Genomic DNA, 25,289 nt, shown 5'->3' with positions numbered 1-25,289 from the left:
CAGGGCTCTCTGTAGGGACTGGGCTATGAAACCTCCTGCATGCTCACCTCCTCAGGGAAGGAGAGGCAAGACAATTGTCATTTTCTATTTCTGTTCTCAACCCCAGCAGGATGCACAATTAAGAAACCCAGACAGCCACAGAGCACACCTCTGAGACAACATCTCTCATTACCATCCCGGAATGCTTGGCATTATTTGAATTTCATGAATACCCACATTGCTCTTGTTCCCCAATCTCCAGATGGTTCAAGTGAACCTGTCAGGAAGCAGGAACAGTGTGGCAATGAATAAGCTCCTAGTGTGAACCTCTGGAGCTCAGCTTCTCTCTGATGTAATCTGGGTTCCTTGTGTGGCAGCAGAAATGGGAAGAGCAGACTTGAAATATGAGTTGATTCCAAGTGGCCCTCTAAGGTTAGAGAGGCAGGGAGCAGACAAGGAAATCCAAAATGTCCCAATGGGGCTTATTAGAACCTACCCGAAGGAAATGTTTTTCTAGGGGACAAAACACCAGTGCAAATCCACTGCTGGAAATGTTTTCTCTAATGTCTATTATGAAATGGAGAGATTTTGAGTTCAGCTCTTCTTGGGAGGGGAGGAAAGAATCCTCTCCAAGGTAGCTTCCTCTAGCAGTTTCCTGCCTCTTGTGGGATGAGACGATTTCTTGTCTAAGATATTGTCATATTTATTTGTATTTTGCTGAGTTCTTTTACTGGATGTGAGGCAGTCAAAATGTTATTTGGAAATCTCCTATCAGCCAGTCATGCAATTTAGAAAGAAGTTAGTTCCATAGTGTGGTCTCTGACTTCCTAAGGTTTAGAATAAACTCAGAGGACAATCTGGCACAGTTATTAAGGTTTGGGAGGATACCCATCTTTGCTCTGACTACACATCCACTGCGAGAAGAAACATACATATAAGGACACCAAAAACACTATATGGAAATCTTGTTGCACAGTAGGCCACCCATCAATATTACAGCTTTTCTTTTTCTTTTTATGTTGCAGGTGACCTGCAGAAAATATATAAATCAGGAAACTGACATACAAAAGAAAAAGTTATTAGCAAATGGAAACAACAGTTATAAAAATATAATATGGTATATAGTATAAAAATTATGCTATAGTCTCCTTTTTAACCTATTTTATGAAAAGTATACCATAGTATAGTTTTAAAACTATTTTTATACTATATAAATACTATAAAAAGTATAAAATAGGCCGAAGGATGGCTCATGTCTGTAATCCCAGCATTTTGGGAGGCCGAGGCGGGTGAATCAGCTGAGGTCAGGAGTTTGAGACCAGCCTGGCCAACATGGTGAAACCCTGTCTCTATTAAAAATACAAAATTTAGCTATGCATGGTTTCACGCCCCTGTAGTCCCAGCTACTCAGGAGACTGATACAGGAGAATTGCTTGAACCTGGGAGACAGAGGTTACAGTGAGCCGAGATCGCACCACTGCACTCCAGCCTGGGCTATAGAGCAAGACTCCTTCTCAAACCAAACCAAACCAAAACAAACAAACAAACAAACAAAAAACCAGTATAAAATAGTTTTGGGACATAGTTTTATATCTAACATGATATGACACTCAGTTATTATGTAAAAAGCTATTTTAAGATATAAAAGTAAATTCATCGAACTAAGACAATAAGAAATTAAATATAAATGTTTAAGACCAAACTTAAACCTAGAAAAAACATCATCTCAAAATGACATGTTTCCCATGGCATAGAAAGCTGCTAGACTTTTAAGTGTGTAGGTGGTGGATTTTGAAATCTTTCTACATTTTTCTTTTTTGAGAAATTTGGGTTTATCTTGAAAACCCTGAGTTAGAAAAATTAGATTGATTTCATTCAGTGGCAAATACAGGAAGATGTATACTGAATTATACTTTTTTAAATTTCAAACTTAGAAATTGTGAGGTTGAATGAGGTCACCTCCTGAAGCTTCTATACTAGGAATGCTGATCCATGATGAAGGACAGGGTTCGATTTATTTTCTTTAGATGATCCACCGTTGAACAATAGAGACAGGGTCCCTCACGATCTGTATCCAAACAGAGCCTAGATTTTTACAGACTGATCGAGGCCTAATGCTCAGACCTACATCTCTTTAGAGGCTCACTTTGCAAGGAAAAAAAAATCATTCTGCCCTGGAAGTGGGCTGTAGGAAGTATTCACAATGAGTCCATTAATATCAGGATCTCCTGTTCCAGGAAACTCTTACTAAGTATTACAAAGGAAATTTTATGTGCTCACATAAGATTAGAAAACACTGGCTTAAAGCTGGAATAGAATTATTCTTTCCTAGAGAAGTTTTTACAGCATTCCCTGTGCTAATATGAATTGTGATCCCTAGACAGAGGCATCTTATGGGAAATAAGTCTCAAACTTACTTGACCACAGAACTTATTTTTAAAGTTCTCTGAAGGGACCAGTGTTTTGAGGAAGACATTCTGGGAGCTATGGGACTGGATCAAAAACTAAGATGGTTATTGTAAGGGATATTGTAAGGGGTATTGTCCCCGTATGGAGAAGCTGCGGCACAATTTGAAGAGATAAATTTCTAGAACTCATCCCACATCTGCTGAATCAGTCATTTAAAGATAGGGCAGGAGATAGCTCTGTTTTAAATAAATGTCTCAGATACTTCTCATGTCCACTGAGGGCAGAGGTCACGCAAGTACAGAGTTGGGTTAAGAACTGCCCAACGATGTAACTAACTTCCTACGTCACTGTCAATCACAATGCCATAATCCTCTTCATAAAGCCCTTTCTACTCCCAGCACTCTCTTCAAAGTATTCTTCACTTCTGAGTTCCTAAGACTATAGATAAGGGGATTGAGCATGGGGTTGAAGAGGCTGTGAAACAGCAGGAGATATTTCTTCTGCTCCTTGGGGTTCCCATATCTGGGTCCAACATACATGATAATGGCTGTGCCATAAAACAGTCCAACCACACAGAGGTGGGAGAAGCAGGTGGAGAAGGCTTTCCTCTGACCTTCCCTTGATTGGATCTGAAGGATAGCACAGAGGATGCACATATATGAAACTACAGTTGTGGACAAGGGTCCCACCAGCCCAGAAATTGCTCCGGCCAAGACCATGTTCTCATTGATGTGGGTATCGGCACAGGCAAGTTTGAGAACAGCCAAGATTTCACAAAAAAAGTGATTAATTTTCTGGGGCCTACAGAAGGGTAAAGGTAGAAGTAACACAAGATGAATCAAGGATAAAACGACTCCAATGGCCCAGGAAGTCGCCGCTAGGGTGATACAGACTCCCAGGTCATGATGGCCAAATATCGGAGGGGGTGGCAAATGGCCACGTACCGATCATAGGACATCACCACCAGGAGGAGACATTCTGTGATAGCAAAAGTGGAAAAGAGAAAGGCCTGCGTCATGCAGCCCGCAAAGGAGATGGGCTTGGCTGGATGCAGCAGGTTCACCAGCATCTGGGGCACTGTGTTGCAGGCGTAGGCGATGTCGACGACCGCCAGGTGTGAGAGGAAGAAGTACATGGGGGTGTGCAGTCTGGAGTCCAGTGAGATGAGCCCCAGGATAGTCCTGTTCCCCAGCAGGGTGAAGACATAGAACAGGGAGAAGAGCCCAAAGAGGAGCATCTGAATCCTTCGGCCAACGGGAAATCCCAGCAGGAGGAATTCTGTGATGGATGTTAGATTGTCTCCCATATCCCTATGACAGAGGAAATCAAGTTAATGCTCACGTTTAGGAGAAGTGTTTAAAAACAGATTCATTTTAACTTGTGCAGCACTCTTTGGTGAATTAGAAAAGGGTTCACAGGCAGCTGCAGTGAGTTTTTGTGTTTTTAAATGAATGCTTAAAGACCATTTGGTAACGCTAAAAGAAATGTTTAAAAAATATATGCAGGCCGGGTACAGTGGCTCACACCTGTAATCTCAGCACTTTGGGAGGCCGAGGCGGGCGTATTGCCTGAGCTCAGGAGTTCAAGACCACCACTGACAAGACGGTGAAACCCCATTTCTACTAAAAATACAAAAAATTAGCTGGGTGCGGCAGTTGCACCTGTAGTCCCAGCTACGCGGGAGGCTGAGGCAGGAGAATTGCTTGATCCCGGGAGGTGGGGCTTGCAGTGAGCCAAGATCGCACTACTGCACTCCAGCCTGGGGGACAGAGCGAGACTCCGGCTCCAAAAAAAAAAAGAAAGGAAAAAAAAAATGCACGCACACACATACATAGGTTTCTTTTTTATTATGTTAACTTTTTAATTAAGGCTAAAATTTCAAAATAAACATGTCACATATTAATATATTCTTTTGTTCTTCTTATTATTATTTTTAAATGGCTCAGGCCTCTCAGGGATGAATATCACATGTTAATCTAATACACAGTTTTTGTTGGATCTAGTGAACTATCTCATATCCTTTGAATAAATTCTTCTTTTCCTTGGTCCTATTATTCAGAGTTTTTCTCTACTGTGTTTCAGAAACAATGAACACTGACTGATACACATGTCAAAGCCTTCAAACCGCATTAAGTTTAATCTTAAAGTGGAAGGTTTAATTAAGGGCAGGCTGTACTAAGGTTAGACAACCATCAGCCAAATACACCAGTGGTCATTCACCTCTTACACTTTCCACTCTTGCACTGATCATCACCTCTACAGCAAATATCTCACAAAATCTTTTCATATCCAAGTGTTAAGACTTATTTTTTAGCCCAGAATCTAATTTTTTGTTATTTAGTTTTCCACAATATTTAGATGAGCTTTTATGTGAATGACTGAATAGATTTGCACTGTGTCATTATCTAAACACGAAAACAGAATCACTAACTTTTGTTGGATTTGGGCTTACTATTGATAAACCCTCTAGAATACATAGTTTTAAGCATTGTCTATGCAGGCGATAGGCAATAGTTAGATGAATTTATGAGGAATGCTGCAGAAACAGTCTCTGAATTCTCTGATTGAACTTAGGCTTCCTTGATCCCACAATTAAAATGTTAGCATAAGCATGATATTGTCATTTTTGCTTAAATTTTATTCTCATTTGTAATGTAAAATTATATTGTCTTGGAGATAGCAAGGATGAACAATAATCCTCCATTTAAGTGTCCATAAGATTATAAATTTAATCCTGCAAAACGAACTAAAAAGTATTTCATTTGCATTGGACTTTTCCTACCACCATTCCAAGGATAAGTGTCATGCTTATGCTGAAGAAAATAAAATAATTTGCAGTTATTTATTGATTTCTTCTCATTTATTTCATGTTGTCCTGAGATTGGATCTAAACTTCGAGCTCCTAATCATTGCTCAGATTGTGTGGCCTCATAAGATTGTGTATAATAAGTAAACAAGCATCTGTACACTTGTTAACCTGACGAGCTTCTGTATGTCACACTTTAAGCCTTTTTAAAAATAAAGTGCTGGGCTATGCTTGGTGGCTCATGCCTGTAATCTAAGCACTTTGGGAGGCTGAGGCAGGAGGTTCGCTGGAACCCAGAAGTTCGAAATCAGCCTGGGAAACATAGAGACCTCATGTCTTTCCAAAAATGGAAGAAATAGTAATTATACGAAAAAACAATTTCTAAAGAAAGAAAGTGCTGGTCTTTTTTGTTAATGTGAAACATTTACCAGAGTCACTTGCACACAGATATTTCTTCAACTTTAAAAAGAACTACCAGTCAAAATACCGTGAACATATTGGTTGCTTTAATGTATTAATATACTGATGGATAATATGCTGATATCTATTAACACATTTTACTCATAGTATCCTATTATCTAAAACTATTGGTGGGTAAAATTTGAGCACTAAGAGAGTAGAAATGTACTTTTGCATGATATTAAAGTGTGACGGTAAAAGCAAACAAACAATGAAAATGACATTAAATTATATTTGACCAGAACTCACAAAGGCAGTTAGGAAATCCAGGTGTCTAGAGATGATTGCTGTGTAAGAACCTAGATAATCTTCATACAGAAAAGGCAACCATTTCTACAATGTGGCGAGTTTACTGATGGTGCTGGGAACTTTGCTGCCCATCTGAGAACTGCCAAGGAAGACTCCTGCCTCTTCAAGTGCTTTTGAGAAGGGAAGGTTTTATTAATCATCACCTCCGCAGAGTACCTTCCAATTGTCATGAGAGCTTTGTGTAACACATGAGAAAATAAAGGCTTCACTTACACCAGCATGGTTTCCATAGAGACATGAAGAACCCGACCACTGTTATTCTTCTAGGGGCAGAGAACTGAGCCTCTGTCTCACTCTGTCTCTGAGGAAGCCACAGTGATAAAGAGATTGAGATTAAGGCAAGAACAGAAAATGTCTTCGTAACTGAAAGGATACATGTGTTATCTAAAGTAATATCCTGGGACCACGTGGCTATCACAGCTACCACAATATGTGAATTTCTTAGAGTTTCATGAATATTTATGCTATTCCTTCTCCAAACATTCAGAAAGCAATTGGGAGATGCAAAGATCCATGCCTAGGTTTGTTTGGCAGTAAAATAAAATCTTGACATGAATTCCTGCAGTCGTTTCTTTTAGTGTAGTCTGCTTTCCCAAATACTCAGAAGCTGGTGAGAGAATAAACTTGAATTCCAAGGTTTTAATCATTAGATCTTTTTAGATAGAAACTCAGACCCTTTATTTTTGAGCACCAATCTGTAGATGTGAGATTCGTTTTAAATAATCTCTGGGGCTCATTGACCTGTCTAGAAGAAGAATGGATAAGGCATAAGGATTGAGCAAAATTTACTTTTCAAAATTTTCCTTTTTTTTTTTTTTTTTTTTTTTTGACAATGTCTAATCCTGCCCTTAGGGGAAGGATAAAGCTCTGTAAAATCACAGGGCCAGCTCCTGTTTTCTGAACCCTTTCTATGGATGGGGATGAGTCTATGTATTCCACTTATCAGAGTAGGTTTACCCTCATGGATTACATTTGAGGTCCCGCATCTGAGTGGTTGACAAATTGTGCCAATATAGCTAGCGTAAGTGTCCTTGTATTAGGCCTGGCTTGTTTACAAAGTTATCAGCTGGTTGGAAGGACCTAGGAGACTGTATATATCAGCTGAGAGAGAGTGATCAGTGATATAGGGATCTGTGCCAAGTGTTCAGTGAGCCTACTTTTGTCTTTTGCATTTTCTCTTGCCCTAAAACATATTGCATCCATTATAGGATAGATGGTTGCTGTGATCATTCAGTCTTATGACTTGGTAGGTCTAATAGCACTTCAACTCAAGCTGAACAACTCTGGATTTATACTTACTTGACATGCCTTTCTCACTAAGCTTAATAATTTCTAGGTTTCATTTAATGACTTTCGCTTGAACATTTAGAGGACATTGTACAGTGTTTAATTGGCTTAGTTTCAATTTTGTTGTGTGTCAGGGACTAGGGAGGCCAGAAGAGGAAGAGAGAGAGGGAAATGACCTGTCGGTGGAGCAATGAAAACACACACAACATTTATCAATTAAGTTTGCTGTCTTATGTGGACGTGCTCATGCTGCCCTAAAACAATTGCAATAGTAACATCAAAGATCACTGATCACACATCATCATAACAGACATAATAATAATAAACCAGTTTTAAATACTGTACAAATCATTAAAATTTGACCTAGGACACAAAATGAGAACATGCTGTTGGAAAAATGGTGCAGATAGACTTGCTTGAGGCAGGTTAGCCACAAAATTTTAGCCCAATGGAAATGCAGTATCTATGAAGCACAATAAATTGCAGAACGATAAAATGAGTTATGTCAGTATATAGAAATAGAATTAATTTGATTGTGTTTATGTTAAATTCTGTGACCTTAATGGACTCACTTCTTAATTTTAGGAGGTTTCTAAAATAGATTTGTTTGGATTTCTATGTAGACAATCATGTCTGTTGTAAGTAGGGACTGTCCTATTTTTTCCATCCTGACCTGTATGTCCTTTATTTTCTTGTCTTATTGCACAGTGTATAACTTCCAGCACTGTTTTGCATAAGGGTGACAAAAGCAGATATAGTTCCTTTATTCTTGATTTTAGAGAGAAACCATTCAGGTTTTCACCACTAAATATGATGTTAGTATAGATATGTCCTACATAACACTTTGGTCAGTGATGGACTGCATATATGAGAGCGGTCCCACAAGATTATAATGGGGGTGAAAAACTCATATTGCCAAGTGATGTCTTAGCCATGATAATGTTGTAGCACAATGCATTACTTACATGTTTGCGGGATTGCTGCTGTAAACAATCCTACTGCACTTCTAGTGTGATATAAAAGCAAACAACTATGCATTTTACTATGCATTTACAACATTCTACTAAACTTTTTGTCATTATTTTATTTTATTTTATTTTATTTTGGAGATGGAGTCTTGCTCTGTTGCCCAGGCTAGAGTGCAGTGTTGCAATCTCACCTCACTGCAACCTCTGCCTCCTGGGTTCAAGTGATTCTTGTGTCTCAGCCTCACAAGTAGGTGAGATTACATGTGTGCAGCACCATGCTTGGCCAATTTTTTATGTTTTTGGTAGAGATGGGGTTTCACTATTTTGGTCAGGCTTTTCTTGAACTCCTGACTGCAAATGATGTGCCTACCTCAGCCTCCCAAAGTACTGAGATTACAGGTATGAGCCACTGTGCCTGATCTTTGTCATTATTTTAGAGTGTACTCCTTTTACTTATAAAAATGTGAACTCCTAAATAGTCTCAGGCAAGTCCATCAAGAGTATTCCAGAAGAAGGCATTGATATCATAGGAGACGACATCTTCATGCATGCTCTTACCTGTGAAGACCTTTCAGTGGGACAAGATGTGCAGGTGGAAGACTGATATCGATGATCTTGATACTAGGTAGACTTAGGCTGATGTGTGTATTTGTGTCTTAGTTTTCAATAACAAATTTTTAAAAAGTAAATAATTAAAATAAAAAATTTCACAACTAGAAGAATGTAGAATAAAGATATTAAAAAAGAAAACCTTTTGTGCAGCTTCCTAATATTTGTTTTTAAGTGGTATTATTACAAAGTAGAATCAAATTATGATTAAAAATTAAAAAGTTTATAAAGTAAAAGTTATAGTAAGCTAAGGCTAATTTATTGTTGAAGAAAGAAAAATGTTTTAATGAATTCAGTGTAGCCTACGTGTACAGTGTTTATAAAGTCTGCAGTATCATACGGTAATGTCCTAGGACTTCATATTCACTCACCACTCACTCATTCACTCACCCAGGCAACTTCCAGTCCTGTAAGCACCATTTATGGTAAATGCCATATACAGATGTACCATTTTAAAAAATCTTTCATGTCATATTTTTTTACTGTGCATTTTATGTATTTAGATATGCTTAGATACATAAATACCATAGTTGGTGAGTTTTACCAAATGGTTACCATAAATGTAACACTTAACTGTATTATAATAGCCTATAGTATTCAGTACAGTAATACGCTGTATAGGTTTGTCACCTAGGAGTGATGAGCTATTCCATATAGCTTAGGTGTATAGTGGCTACTATATATCCCATCTAGATCTGTGTAAGTACACTCTAGGACGTTCCCACAATGACAAAATCACTTGAACGCACATTTTTCAGAATGTATCCACATCGTTAAACAACACATGACTATAATATTAGGTTTTCGTAGATGCTTTTTATCAAGTGGATAAAGTTTCCTCTATTCTCGCTTTATAGAGTGTTTTTATCATGAATGGATATTGAAATGTGTTAAATGTTTATTATGTATCAGCTGATATAATGTAATTTTCCTTCTTTTGTTTGTTAACATGGTGGATTATTTTGATTGACTTTGTGAGATTTAATCAGGCTTGTTTTTCTGGAAACAATCCTCCATTGAACATGGGTCAATTTGGAAAAATATAGTATAGAGGTCTATTTGTTAAGTAAATTGCACATCTTTATATATATATATGTATCTATGTGTATATGTATATATTCACACACACTCTCTCCTGGTTTTGGTATCAGTGTAATAATAGCTTCAAAATTTAAATTGGGAAATGTTCTTTTACTGTTTTCTGGAAACAATAGTGTAGAATTGGTGTTAACTTTTTAAAAAACATGTCAGAATTCTCCAGTGAAACCATCTAAACCTAGAGATTTCTTTTTTGGTAGTTTTAAAATTATGAAATCTATTTTCTTAATGGTTATAGAGTTCTTCAAATGGTCTATTCCTGCGTGGTGAGTTGAGTTAGTTTGTGTTGCAGCAGGAACACTGCATTTTGTCTATTTTGTCTAAGTTGTCTAATTTATGTGTGTAGAGTGGTTTGTCATATTCCTTGATTGTCCTTTGTGATGTGCGGTGTCTGTAGTGATATCGCCTGTTTCATTATGATTTTAAAAATTTGTATCTTTTCCTTTTAATTTCTGCTTGAGTTTGCTAAATTTTATTAATCTCTTAATGGAGCTATCTCTTTGTTTCATTGATTTAACTATTGTTTTTCTCTTTTAAATGTAAGTGTTTTCTGTTCTTATCTTCATTAATCCCCACCCTCTACTTGCTTTCAGTTTATTCTGCTCTTCTTTTTCTAGGTTCCTGAGGTGGAAATCTATTGCTCACTCGAGACTTTTCCTCTTTCCTAATGCATGCATTTATTGCTCTAAGTTTGCTTCTCAGCACTTTGATATGTCACAGTTTCATGTTTATCCAGCCCAATGTATTTTTAAAATTTTCCTTGAGGCTTCTTCTTTGACCGATAGATTATTTAGAAGTGTGTTTTTACATTTCCAAGTGTTTGGGAATTTTCATATCTCTCTTATGCTGACTTCCAATTGGATTCCCTACAATGATTTCTGGTTTTCACCTGCTCTGGATGATTACTATCTCTTAAATTTGCTGTGGTGAGTTTTAGGGCCTAGGATAGCTCTATCTTGCCATGTGTTTTGTCAGCACTCGAAAAAATATGTGTATTCTGCTGTTGTGTGGCATATTCTGTAAATGCCAAATAGATTCTTTTGGTTAATGGCATTTTGAGTTGTTTTATATTCTTGCTGATTTTTTCCTCTCTTTTTAAAAATATGAAATGCCTCGCAAAATTTTGTGTAATCTATATGCAGGAGCCGTGTTAATCTTGTCTGCATCATTCTAATTTTAGAAAGTGCTGCCAAAGCCAACACTCCTTGCTGATTTTCTATCTAGTTCTATCAATTATTGAAAAAGGCACGAGGAAGTTTCTAAGTATAATTGTGGATTCGTCTATATCTCAGTTCTGGCAGTTTTCTTTTTTAAAAAAATCAACTAAAATGTATTTAATTAAGCATAAAGTTACTTTCTCATTTATCTACAACCACAGTGAATACACTTCTTGGCATGAAGACACAGCCTTTAGAATTTAAAGCCTCCCCACCTGCGAGATTTCATATCTAAAACTCCCACCATTGTTTCTATAGTAGTGGATTAGTTCCCGCGATTAAACATTATACGATCTAGAATATAATAAAATGGAAATGATTTACTCATAGATTTGTATTTAAATCATCTTTATTTACAAACTACTATACTAAGAACTATAATTCCTTAAACTTCAATTTGAGAAAAGTGTAATCACTTAAGTAACAGCTGTTACTTAAACTGAAAATGAGATCAGTCTAAATTACTTTTGAAGAGAGCAAAAATATTATCAGGTTTCTTGCTGTGGTTCTGGTTGTTCAGTAGCAGGCTCCTTGGAAGGCAGAATCAACCCTGAAGGGAACTCGCTTCTACCTTCAGAATGTGGGGTTGGGGTAAAATCCAGGTCTTGGGTGAAGGTAAGGAGGAAAACCCCTCGGTGGATAGATGACTCTTACTGCAAATGGAGCACGTGGTGGACCTGGGATATCCCTTGGTGGATAGTAACCTCGAGAAGCTCCAAACATGGTTCCTGGAGGAGGTGGGGGAAAAGGAGGTCCTCTTCTCATGAATGGGCCTCTTGTATTCACAGGAAACGATGGACCTCTGATTGGAGCCAGAGGTGGAGGAACAAAGCCGGTGCCAGTTGCTTCATTTTTAGCAGGGAGAGATGAATCACGCACATTTAAATTACCAGGATCATCTTTGGCATCATTTCTACTGGATTCCATTTCTGAAGGCATTGACCCATCCATTTTATCCAAAGAAGGCGCATTAAAACTTCTGAGTTCTGCTGGCCCAGACAGTCCATCAGAATTAGAATAAAATCTGTCTTCCCTTTGTGGAGGAAGAGCTGAATCAGGATATGATTGTCCTGGTGGAGGAAACGTCATCCTACAGTCCTGTTCCCACGGAGATGACAGGGACCCAGTGTCAGGAGGAGCCCTGTGAGGATCGGTTAACGTATCGCAGCCTGGTTCTCCTCTTTCCTTGGTAATCTGATGGTCCAGAGGATTCCCTGGGCCTCTTGGGCCTCTTCCTCCTCCCCCCGGAAGCATAGGTGAGGGTCTCGGTGGACCCTCCAACACAGTTTGAGGAGACAGAAAAGCTCTCGTTTCAGATGAAGGCTGACCCAATGGAGAGGGACCACATGGGGAATGCCCTCTGCCAAAGGCTGTATTTGAAACATCAGGTGCACAAGGATCTTTTTCTAAAAGTTCAAATTTAAACTCCGTTTCAGTTAATTTTTGTCTGTTGTGAGCATTTTCTTTCCTTAAATCATTGAGGTTTCTTTCAGCAGTCCGAGCTGCCAACCAATTATCATGTCCTTTTTTCTCGTAGGAAATAACCTGCCTTTGATAAAAATTAATAGTTCTCTTCAATTCTTCTTCAAGATCTTTGGCTAGCTTTCCATAGGTCTCCAGCCCTTCAGTGGTATGGCTGATCTTTTTTTGCACTTTAGAAAGTTTCTCTTCTTCCTGTATCCGGGAATTTTCCTCTACGGTCAATTTCCTGTGGAGTTTCCTTTCATTTTCTTGATAGAATTCAGTCATCATTTTAAGTTTCTGTTGAAGCTTCTGATTCTCACTTTCAAAATACATGTTTTCTGACTGCAAAGATGCTTGTTGAGTCTGAAGATTTTTAATATGCTCTGTAAGCTCTTCCTTTGTTTTATCAACTTCAGATAACTCAATAACAATGTGGTTTCTTTCTCCTTCCGAGGTTTTCAAAGAAACATTTAACTTAGCAGCACGAATCAGTTTTTTCAAAGCTCCTGTTGGAGGATCATCTAAGTAAGCACCATTTTCCGATTCACCGTTCACTTCTAATTCCGAGTTATCATCATCCGTTATGTCCTCTCCAAGCACAGCAGCCCGATCTTTCATCTTTAGCAAGCGTCCAGTCAGAGTCTTGATGTGATTTTCTTTATCATTTAGAACTTGTTCTGCGTGTGCTTTGGAGTCTTCAAATGTTATTTTCTGTTTATTAAGTTCACTCACTTGTTCTTTCCATACTTCAGCTTCTTGCAAAAGCCGCTTCTGGCTTTCCTGAAGTTGAGAATTTTCATTCAAAGCATCTTTTATTGCTATCTCGCGTCGTTCTTCACTCATGTTAAAGATCTTGCAGATGATTTTGGCTTCTGCTATTTGTGATTTCAGGGATTTTGACTCATCTTCTAGAGCCTGTATCCTTTTTGAAATATCCGCCAGCAATTCATCTTGTTGAGAATGTTTAGATTTCTCTTCTTTGAACTCTTTTTCTAGACAGAAGATTTCATCCTCAAGTTCAGAATTGGACCTGTTCAGCTTTTCACAGGTTGCCTCCAAACTTCGTGCTTCTGCTGCCGCCTTCTCAAAGCTGGCATCCTCTAAAGACGACTCTGCTTCATAGGCTTTGTACTCTGTTTGAATAAGGCTAAATTTTTCAAGTAGTTTACATTTTTCTTCAATTAGTCCAGAAAGCGTTGCAGCAAGTTGTTTTTCTCTTTCCACATAAAGCCGACTCCTAACGGATCTAAAAGCTCTCCACAGAAAAAGGGGAACAGCAAAAAATCCAACAACGGCTGCACATACCACCAGTTCCCATGGAAAACCATAAGGATTCGAATCTGGTCTCCTACTTTCAGGCAGTGCTGCCAGAAGAGTGCGTAGCTCCTCCAGGACCAGCCCCAGATAGGGCTGAGGGGTAGCGCCGGGCTCCTCCATAGCGCCGAGGCTGCTCTGGGGTCTCCGCAGTAACACTGGCCACAACAAGCGGTGGAGAACATGCAGCCTGGGGTCTGGAATCCGAATCCGCACGCGGCCACCAAGCGGAGCGGACCACTGCGGAGCCGGCTGCGGGGGGATCTGGGGAACGCGGGCACCCCACAGGCCTCACAGGCCCATGCTGCTGTCCCCTCATCCCCCTTCCCCCTTGTACACTTTACATCCTGAGGTAGCGCAGGTCCCAGCCTGACCCTTCTTAGTTCTGGCAGTTTTCACAGCACATATTTTGCAGCTCTGTTGTTTGATGAGTACCCTTTTAAAATCGCCGTTTTCTTCATGGATTAAACCTTTGATCATTATATAATCTCTCTGTTTCTGGTAATTTTCTTTGCTTTATCTGATATACATACAGGCACTCTTGCTTTCCTTCCATTTATGTTTGTGTAATATATCTTTTTTTGTAATATATCTTTTAATTTGGCCTGCCCTGTATTGGTAAATTTCAAGTGAGTTTCTTGTACACAGCATACAAGAAATATATACGAAAGAGTCATTCTTTTAAATACACTCTTCTATTATCTGTGTTTTGGTAGACCATTCATAATTAATCTAATTATGGGTATTTTAGCGCGTAAGCCTGACATTTTATTTTCTGTATCAATTCTTGTTTCTCTGTTTATTTTTGATGACTTCCTGTAGGTTATTTGAATATTTGTTTTAGAATTCCATTTTGTTATTCATAGTATTTATAGTTGTCTTCTTTTTTGTAGTTGTTTAGGTTGCATTATATAGCTTAGTATATATTCCTTTATATATACATTATCACACTAAATGGGTGTCATCTGTATTCCAGTTTGAGTGAAGTATAGCAACCCTCTGTCATATTATGTCTCTTTGCCCTCTCAAATTTGTAGTATAATTGTCATACATACATTTAGAATAACACTAGGCAATGCTATGATTTTTGCTTGAAACATCAAACATAATTTAGGAAATTAGATTCTGTGAAAATAAAGTGAGCATTTTAGAGCTGCCAGAAAGAAATCTGACACAACCTGTTTTGTCTTTCATTTTTTCTTTCTTTCCTTTATATTGATCATAGATATTATGAGGCTCTATCTATTAACTCCAATACCTGAATTCTCTATGAATTTGTTTTTAATAACTGATTTATTTCTCATCAGTCTTCTTTTCTTGCTTTTTTGTATATATGGTATTTTTTTAAAAGTATGCTGAATTTATGGCTAATATAATATTGAAATACTCAAGAATTTTGAATTTTTTATCTGGGCAGAAGTTGTAATTACTTGTAGATCATCTTGCTGCTCTCAAGACCTAGTTTTAAGCTGTATTATGGTAATGATATTTTATTTTCCTCTTAGAACATATGCCTCACTCCTAGGATACTGCACCTCTCCTAAGATAATTTTTAGAGTCCAAGTGAGTTTCTCAGTTGTTTACCAACATTTCCCCATCTGGGTGGATCTGAACTCCAGTAGCTTTCCAGTAAATTTTCAGTCCCTGATGATCTCTTCTGCTTTCTGTATGCCAGCCGTTGTTTTCTACTAGGTCTCCTCTCTTCTTAACCAGCTGTCACATAGCTAAGAAGTCACAGAAGGACCAAAATGGCATCTACACACCCATTTCTAGGTTCTTTCTCTCTCCCATATGGTACATTGACCCCCAATTCCAAACCAATTTAGCAACTTTGAACTCTATTAATTGCTTGTTTTGGTTCCCAAGACCACTAACCCCTGGTTGGGTCACATTTTCCTGTACCAACGTCAGGAAGATGCCTTTCTGGAAAATCCTGGCAAATGTGGTACTAATCTCATGTGCTTCACCTTTCTTAAAGATCTCATACCTGACTTCCTGCAACAATGTTCTTCAATGCCTGCTGATATGGTTTGGCTGTGACCCTACCCAGATCCCATCTTGAATTGTGGCTCCTATAATTCCCACATGTAGCCTGCCCACCTGAACCATGCCTAGGACCTGGTGAGAGGTAATTGAATCATGGGGGTGGGTCTTTCCCATGCTGTTCTTGTGGTAGTGAATAAGTCTCACGAGATCTGATGGTTTTACAAAGGGGAGCTCCCCTGCACGTGCCCTCTCTCTTGTCTGCCATGTAAGATGTGCCTTTGCTTTTCCTTTGCCTTCCATCATAATTGTGAGGTTTCCCCAGCCATGTGGAACTGTGAGTCCACTAAACTTCTTTCTTTTATAAATTACCCAGTCTTGGGTATGTCTTTATTAGCAGCATGAGAACAGACTAATGCACCTGCCAAGAAATTTTTTCTATATTTTGTCCAGATTGTATAGTTTTTTATGGTGGGAGGGTGAATCTGACACAAGCTAGTTGGTATCAAGTTGCCAAGTCACATAATAATTTATTTTTAATGTAAAGCTATATGATCTTCTTTCTATACCTAAATTTTTAATTAAAATATAATTATAATGTTACTAAAAATTTCTTAATGATTTTATTTCATGGGGAAAGAGACTCAGTCAGGAATGTGAAGTATGGCCTACAAGTATTTCTCATTTTGCAGGACACTGTCTAGGTTTCCCTCTCCCGTGGATGATCATTAGTGTGGTTTATCTTTATGTTTTGAGAAAACAAGTCTGTAGTATGTTACTATATTCTACTATATAAAGATACTCTTCAACTTATGATAGGATTATGTTCCAATAAACCCATCAGAAGTTGATAATATTGTAAGTTTTGCTTTTTTAAAAAAAATACAGACTCTTGTCATGTTGCCCAGGCTGGAGTGCAGTGGCTATTCTCAGGTGTGCTCATAGTGCACTATACTCTCAAACTCCTTGAGCTCAAACAATCCTCCTGCCTCAGTTTCCTGAGCAGCTGGGTCTGTAGGCACACACCCCTATACCTGACTTGAACATATGTTTAATAAACCTAACCTACCAAACATCATAGCTTATCCTAGCCCACCTTAACCATGCTCAGAACACTAACATTAGTCTACAGTGGGCAGAATAATCTTACACAAAGCCTATATTATAGAAAGCTGTTGAATATTTTATGTAATTTACTGAATACTGTACTGAAAATGAAAAGATAATGGTAGCATGAGTATTTGAAATATGGTTTCTACTGAATACATATCACTTTCCCACTATTGTACAGTTGAAAATCTTAAGTGAAACCACTGTAAGTTGGTGACTCTCTACATTTGTTTATTTTACTACTTTCCCTTTTTCTTTTAATAATTGAAAGGCATACTAAGGTAAAATATTATTGCCTAAAAATACTCTGCTGCTCTGGAAAATAAAAAAGGCAGAAGTTTCAAAGAAATCTTTCAAGAGATATAAAACTCATATGAAAATGAGATAATTAAAGAATAAATCTGTAATTATGCATGTTGTAAAATACAAATGGGAGGCCAGAAGAGAGACTGTAGATGCGCCGTGAAAATGAAAGCAGAAATAAAGTAGGAATGGAAACATTTATATAGGAGTTGTGAGATATAGTATCCTATTTTTGTTCAACACTAAATAGTTTTCATGTCTAGCAGAGGACTTCGAAATTATAAGCTACTCAACAGTGAATCTCAGAGTTTTCTTCATTCATCTCACAGTTAGTGTTATATACATATACAGCTCTGTAATGATTATATGTATCAATTTTTTTTCCAGTCAAGGAGTTTTCTTCCTCATGTTCATTTTTTCTGAAAAAATACCACTTGGTACTACATGATGTGAATGGCTATGATTGAACTGGTTACTTACAGTAATAGGCTAACATGTTGTTTTGGCCATTAAACAATAAAAAAGATGTTCTTTATTAAGATATAAATCTATTTCTTAAATAAATGGGTTCCATAGATTTCTATAGCATTAACCATGTTGGTAATTCAAATGACTCATCACTGAACAAAAGTGCTCAACCTCAGAGACTATCCTTGCACATAAAAATTTTTCTTATTTTCAGTTGAGTATTGGTCAACTCATATCGAACATTGTTGATAGATTTGTTTTTTCAAGATGGCAATTAGAGGCTTTTAACATGCCACAGTCGCTTGGAAATAGCAAGGCAGTGCGTAAAGATAAATTCTGTGAGCTTTAATTCAAGAAGGAAAATGGAGATCCACTGGAATTGTGAAGAACACTCCAGATCCCGAGGAGGAGAATGCTGGCAAACAGCCACCATAATGCTGTCCAGCTGAGAAAAGTGAATGAAGTCCCAGCACATGAGAGGTAGAAGCTTCCCTCTGTGACTCACGTTTCCACTGGGGATCTGAGCAACACAGGCTGAGAGAGAGCACTTTGTTTCTCTCAAATCCTGGAGCTAACTTCGCGAGAGGCTTGGAGACACTGACAGAGACGGATACTGGAAAAAGCTACAGGTGTTTTCCCAGCGCCAGGACAGAGAACAGCACACCATTTTTAATTTGGGTGCATCTAAAGTCAGCCGTTCTTTGGCAACCCAGCAGCGGGGCCATGCAGACATTTTAGTATTGGGACAGAGATTGGAGCACCTGCTCTGGATCAGGGTAGGGTCCTCCACAGACAGAATCGTGGAAAACATCTCAACAGTAGGCACTGGAATTGTGCTTTCCCCAGTCACAGACCTTGGGCGGGAGGAGAGCTGCTATGGCTGTGGTTTCTCCTGGTCAATGAGACTTTCAGCCAGGGCCAGGTTGATGAACTAGAACTGGTCTGTGTGTGTTATTGCTGGGTGTCCCAGCCTGCTTTCCTAAGACTGTGGTGTAGCAGGGCCTTCTCCATTCTACACATAAGCAGATTGCCAAGCATTTAAAGCACTTGCTCGCATGGGCTAGCAGCCTGGGTTGCCCCATCCTTCCTGTGCAGGGATTCTTGTGCAAGGGGGCCATCTCCACTCCATGCCCAGGCTGATATCCAGGAATTCAGAGTGCCATTAGCATGAATCAGCAGTCGGAGCTGCTCCATTCTTCCGGTGCAGAGAAGAATTGCAGTGCAGTGGGACCCTCTCTGCTCCACAGATTTCCAGGTATTTGGAGCACCTCCTCGCCTGGAGCAGTAGCCTGAGCCACCCCATCCTTCCTGTGCAGGGATATTTGTGCAAGGAGACCCTCTCCACTCCACAGTTTGGCAGATCTCCAGGCATTTGGAGCAGCCACTCTCCTGGATTAAGAGATTAGGCTACCTCTGGCGCCCCTATGCAGAGAACTTGGGCCAAGTTCCATGCTAAGGCACGCCTCTGGATACTTGGTGGCTGCCCACTGGACTCTCCCTCAGAGCTGGTGCTAGTGCCTATCACTGGGGGACCTGTAGATGGACTTGCGGGGTCTAACCCCACGCAGTGTTTTCCTGGTAAACAAGAATCAAGTGTATACCCAGCCCCATTGGCTGCAACCTGCTGTTACCCATAAGTACTATCTACTGTCTTGTAGGTCAAAGTACCCAGCCCAATATAAAACTTGAGGACAGAAGTGCATATGGTTGTGGAAGCAAAGCCAAAAGACCCTACCCAGCATTATCCTCAGTCACATCCTCTAGGGAGAGGAGGAAAAGGAAAGGGAAAGAAAAAGAAAAATATATATAGGGAAAGGAAGAAAAATAAAAAATCCTACCTACGCAAAAATAATTATAAAAATTAGAAGTGTTAGCATCTTCAGATAAGAATGAATCAGTGTAGGAATGCTGGCACCATGAAAGATCTGAATCTACATTCACATCATGCTGACTCTCCATCAATGGTCCTTAACCAAAATGGAAACTCGTAATTGACAGATAAGGAATTCAAGGCATGAACTGCAAAGAAGTTCAATGAGATCCAAGAAAAGGTTGGAAATCGATGCAAAGAAACTTCTAAAGCAATCTAGAAAATGAAGAAGCAGATAATAATGTTAAAAAGACATCAATCAGAGTTTCTGAAATTGAAAAACTCAAGGAATTTCAAAATACAATTGAAAGCATTATTAATAGCTGGGCCAAGCAGGAGAAAGAATTTCAGAGCTTAAATTTAAGTCTTTTGAACTAACCCAGTCAGAGAAAAATAAATCTAAAATAATTTTTAAAAATGAACAAAGTTTTTGAGAAATATGACATTATGTAAAGTGACCAAAACTATGAATTATTGACATTCCTTAGAGAGAGGGAGAAAGGTAAACAACCTGAAACACTTATTTGATAGAATAATTCAAGAAAATTTTCCTAATCTTGCCAGAAACTTAGACAGCAAGATACAAAAAATCCAGAAAACACCTGCGAGATACTATACAAAGTGAACATCACCAACACATATAGTCATCAGAGTGTACAAGGTCAAAGCTAAAGAAAAAAAATCTTAAAGGCAACTACAGAAAAAGGTCAGATTACACACAGAGGCAACTGCATCAGGCTGACAGAGAACTTCTCAGCACAAACTCTACAAGCCAGAAAGATTAGATAACTATTTTCAGCATTCTTAAAGCAATTCCAACCAAGAATTTCATATCCTGTCAAACTAAGCTTCACAAATGAAGGAAAGATAAAATCTTTCCCAGACAAGCAAGTGCTAAGGGAATGTGTTACCACTAGACCAGGGTTACAAGAGACCCTTGAGGGAGCTCTAAACATGGAAACAAAAGAATGATGTATTCTACTACAAAAACACACTTAAGTACATAGCCCACAGATTCTATAAAGCAATCACACAATAGAAACCACAAAGCAACCAGTTAACATCTTCATGATAGGATCAAATTCTCACATACCAATATTAACTGTGGATGTTAATAGTCTAAATGCCTGTTTAAATGACACAGAGTGGTAAGTTGGATTTAAAAAGTAGGACCCGTCTGTCTACCATCTTCAGGAGACTCATCTCACACATAACAACACCCATAGGCTCAAAGTAAAGGGTTGGAGAAGGATCTAGCAGATTGCCACTTATCTATTACAGGACATCATTGCCTAAATTAGGCACTCTGTGTGAGCAAAAGCGAAGTACGAAAATATCTGCTTTATCCATAGAACAAAGTTTTGTTTTGTTTGTTTTTCTGGTTCATTTGGTTCACCTGCCTCTTTGGAACATTGTTGGAAGCATAATACATGTGATTGATGGCCAGGTGTGAGAGGAAAATGTATATGGGAGTGTATAGTCTGTCATCTCTGTCATCCAGATAGGTGAGCCCCATGTTCATGCCATTCCTCAGTAGACGGAAGGCATAAAATCGCGAGAAGATGCAAGAGAGAAACATCTCCATCTCTGCACAGAGCTGGAATCCCATCAGGATGAATTCCGTGACCCAGGGCTGGTTGCATCCCATTCCTTAATAACAGTTCGTCAAGGACTGAAGTATGAATGAAAAGGTCACAACTGGAGAATCAATAAAAATGGAAGTTATTTAATTCAAAATAATTTAGAGGAAACATATGGTAGTCTATGGTAGTCTCTACTATGTTTAAGTTATTTTCAGTCCTAATCTGGCAATTATTTAAAAACCACATTTAGAGAGGATAGTCATCCTATTTAGCATAGAATTAAAATAGTGTCATGGGATAATAGATTCCTAAAATCAATTTTATTCTAGAATACCTATATTGATTTCTGACTCTTTTAAAGACTGTAATAGATTTCACTAATTTAACAGTATTTACATTATCTGGTGGTTTATTTTTAGGGTAAACAACTTATAATTCCTAGACCTTTATGTTAGTTATTAATTTAATACGTTTACTTTTCTTTGCAAATGAGGAATTTTCTGACACCTGACAATTTTAGATCACAGGTCAAAGTTTCAAAAAGCTGATTCATAGTGGGACTAAAAAGGCTCATGTCTTACTTGAGAATATGACATTCATTTTCCTACTTCTTTTTGAAAATCGAAAAAATGAAACATCATGTAAATGACTAAGAAATTAAAAGCTAAAGGTAAGCATTTTAATTATGTTAATATGTGAATAACTAGTCATTTTCATGTTCGTATGTTGACCTACAATATATTAGAAATAAAAAGTGATAAGAAGTAAACATTATACCTACCCATGGTTTTCATTTGGCAATAATAGTCATGAATATTTCCCGTGTCAAAAATCTTCTTCTAAGACGTTTATTTGACCGTTGAGTGTTTTTTTCACTGTATAGTTGTATTTAAACCTAGTAAATCTCATTTTCTGACAATTAGATTATAGATCATATCCATTTTATTTACTATGGTGTATTGTGGGGCTGTATATCTACTTTCATGTGTGTAATATGTATGTAATTATATATCTATATAAGTACATATACATTATGTATATAAAATACACACAGACACACACATAAAATCAGATATTTTAAATTAAAAGCTTAGGATACATTCCTAGGAGTGGAATTTCTAAGTGAAAGAGCACTCTTCATTTGCTTGTTAAATAAGAAATAAAGTCACATAAAAGCAGTTGATCTTTTTTCTTTTTTTTTTTTTCCCCAGAGAGAGTCTTACTCTGTCACCCAGGCTGGAGTGCAATAGTGTGACCTCAGCCCACTGCAACCTCTGCCTCCCAGGTTCAAGTGATTCTCGTGCCTCAGCCTCCCGAGTAGCTGGGATTACAGGTGCATGCCACCACGCTTGGCTAATTTTTGTATTTTTAGTAGAGATAGGGTTTTACCATGTTGGCCAGGCTGATCTCAAACTGCTGCAATTACAGGTGTGAGCCACTGCACCCGTCCCAGTTGATTTTTTGTTGTTGTTGTTGTTTTGAGACGGAGTCCCACTTTTGTTGTCCAGGCTGGAGTGCAGTGGCACGATTTTGGCTCACCGAAACCTCTGCCTCTCAGGTTCAAGTGATTCTCATGCCTCAGCCTCCCAAGTAGCTGGGATTACAGGCGCCTTCCACCGCGCCTGGCTAATTTTTATACCAGGCTGGTCTCAAACTCCTGACCTCAGGTGATCCGCCAGCCCCAGCCTCCCAAAGTGCTGAGATTACAGGTGTGAGCCACTGCGCCGGGCCCAGTTGATCTTTTAAACCTCACCTTGGGGAAGAAACCTTCAGTGGGAAAGGGTGGCTGACTCAGCAGTTTTGCCCTTGTGAACCTAGATTCCTTTGTATTTGTCCTACCTTGATGGGTACTTCTCTTATTCTGGTTCCTGAGAGGCTTCCTCTTTAAATCTCTGACTCAAATTGGAAATCATCTGCTACCTTTTGCTTCTTCTTACCATTACTTGATAAGTGGTAAATGAGAAAACAACAACAAAAAAGAAAAACACAGGCTACTCAGACTTGAATTCAACCTGTGACTTCAGGAAGCTGTGACTTCAGGGAGGTCTGCTTTGCCCCAGCTGCTCACAGCCAGCCTCCAGCTGTCAGCTCCCTCAGGGTTTGCCTCAGGCCCAGAGAAGCCTCATCCTAGTGCATGTGCTTCTGGAGTGGCCCATGTCCAAAGACTGATTGGGGTGGGGATATAAAGGCCCAGGCATTCTGGCTCATCATGGGAAAACTGATGGGCCATAGGTGTTTCAGAGCTGCCTGTGGGGTTGAATGAGTCTTTGTGGCAGTTACGTTGTAGGTTTTCTGTCTCCTCCTCCCTTCCACAAGCGTTTATCCCTTATAAACATCCTGCCTGTCAGACTCCACCTTGGTGGCCACTTCTGGAGGATTCAGCCTGGGACAGACTGAGAGACCTTCATCTTTCCCTAATTACCAGCCTGAAGAATTTGCCTCATCCTACCCTCTGGAGATCACATACCTCACTCTTTAGAATCTCCTCCCTGATACTCATCTGCCACAAGAGACACACCCAAGGCCTTAGTGCATTTATACTGCAATGATTTATTTAAATTCACACAAAGTCAGATGTGGAACAAGCACCCCTTTCTCATCTTGTACTTATGTCTTATGAACACAGATTCTTAGTGGATCACAGTAGTGAGACTGACACTTATTTCTCACAGTGCTGGAGGCTGGAAGTCCAAGATCAAGGTGCTGGCAGATTCAGTGTGTGGTGAGGGCCAGCTTTCTGGTTCATAGATGGTATTTTCTAATTGTGTCCTCACATGGTGTCTTAGTCCGTTTTGTACTGCTATAAAGAAATAAGACTGCGTAATTTATAAAGGAAAGAGGTTTAATTAACTCACAGTTCCCTATGGCTGGGGAGGCCTCAGGAAACACAATCATGGCAGGAGGGGAAGCAGGCACCTTCTTCACAAGGCAGCAGGAGCAAGAGGAGCAAGCAAAGGAGGAGCTTGCCAAACACATAAAATAATCAGATCTCGTGAGAACTCCCTCATTATCACGAGAACAGCATGGGGGAAACCGCCCGCATGATCCAATCATCTCCCACTAGGTTCCTCCCTCAACACCTGTGGATTACAATTCGAAATGAGATTATGGTTCCAGATTGCAAAGACAAATTATATCGTATGGCATAGAAGTAAGGAACCTCTCTGGTATCTGTTTGTAAGGGTGCTAATCCCATTCATGAGGGCTCTATTTTTTGGCCTAATCACATCCTAAAAGCCCTACTTCCTCCTACTATCACATTGGCGATTAGGTTTCAGTGAATTTTGAGGGGGACACAAACATTCACACCGTAGTAATAATATTAAATTTATCTCCAAAAATTGACAAGAGTTCAGAACTGGGAAGAAACATCAATAACGTATACATCTTTTCAGACCTTATTAGAAACAGTCAGCAATAATGAAAACACATTTCATATCTAAACAGAAAGGTTAACAATGTATGTGATGGTAACCTATTTCCATAAAGTAGGAATATTTACATCTTAGACATCATCTTGCTTCCCAGATTATCTCACTTTTAATTGTAGTTATTTCTGATTTTAAATTAAGAAATACTTTGATTCTCATCTCAGTTGCCATTGTATACATTTTGTATCTAAAAACTGAGCAAATAGCTGGGCGTGGTGGCGCACGTCTATTATCCAAGCTATTCGGGAGGCTGAGGCAGGCAAATCTCTTGAACCCAGGAGGTGGAGGTTGCAGTGAACCAAGATCACACCATTGCACTCCAGCGTGGGCGACAGAGGGAGACTCTGTCTTAAAAAAAAAGAAAAGAAAAGAAAAAGAAAACTGAGCAAAATCTAAAAATAGAAGTTAAGATGTCACAGAGTAGTGATAAGCTATTACAGCACTGAAAGAGAGAAGAAAACGTGAAGGTAATTGATGGTTGAATGACAACCTCAACTTGTCGAAAGAAATGATGAAAATGAGCATCAGTTAATTGAAATAAATGGTATAGCCAGTATGAACATTTCTTTGGGCAGTGGTTTCCATTGAACATACGCTATAAAAATCTCTGAAAAGTATTTCT

General features: G+C 38.9%; 1 protein-coding gene, 1 non-coding gene and 2 pseudogenes across 2 annotated transcripts; 1 reads left to right on the top strand and 3 right to left on the bottom strand.

Moving 5' to 3' along the window:
- The window catches only part of LOC103227160 (olfactory receptor 2A14-like), a 150,155-nt pseudogene that overhangs the window by 59,247 nt on the left and 65,619 nt on the right, over positions 1-25,289 (top strand).
- OR2A7 (olfactory receptor family 2 subfamily A member 7) lies at positions 2,763-3,694 on the bottom strand. Its single transcript, XM_007983719.3, is given in 2 exon segments — positions 2,763-3,283; positions 3,286-3,694. Coding segments are annotated over 2 exon segments (930 nt in total).
- Positions 11,022-11,124, bottom strand: LOC119621631 (U6 spliceosomal RNA). The gene has a single exon (XR_005238178.1). It is a non-coding gene; the product is annotated as a U6 spliceosomal RNA (small nuclear RNA).
- LOC119621619 (cTAGE family member 15-like) lies at positions 11,630-14,077 on the bottom strand (annotated as a pseudogene).

This window comes from Chlorocebus sabaeus, chromosome 21 (genome assembly GCF_047675955.1).
Source record: "Chlorocebus sabaeus isolate Y175 chromosome 21, mChlSab1.0.hap1, whole genome shotgun sequence".
Taxonomy (NCBI): Eukaryota; Metazoa; Chordata; class Mammalia; order Primates; family Cercopithecidae; genus Chlorocebus; species Chlorocebus sabaeus.
Note: the sequence above shows the minus strand (reverse complement) of the source record. Positions and strands in the feature narration are given on the sequence as shown.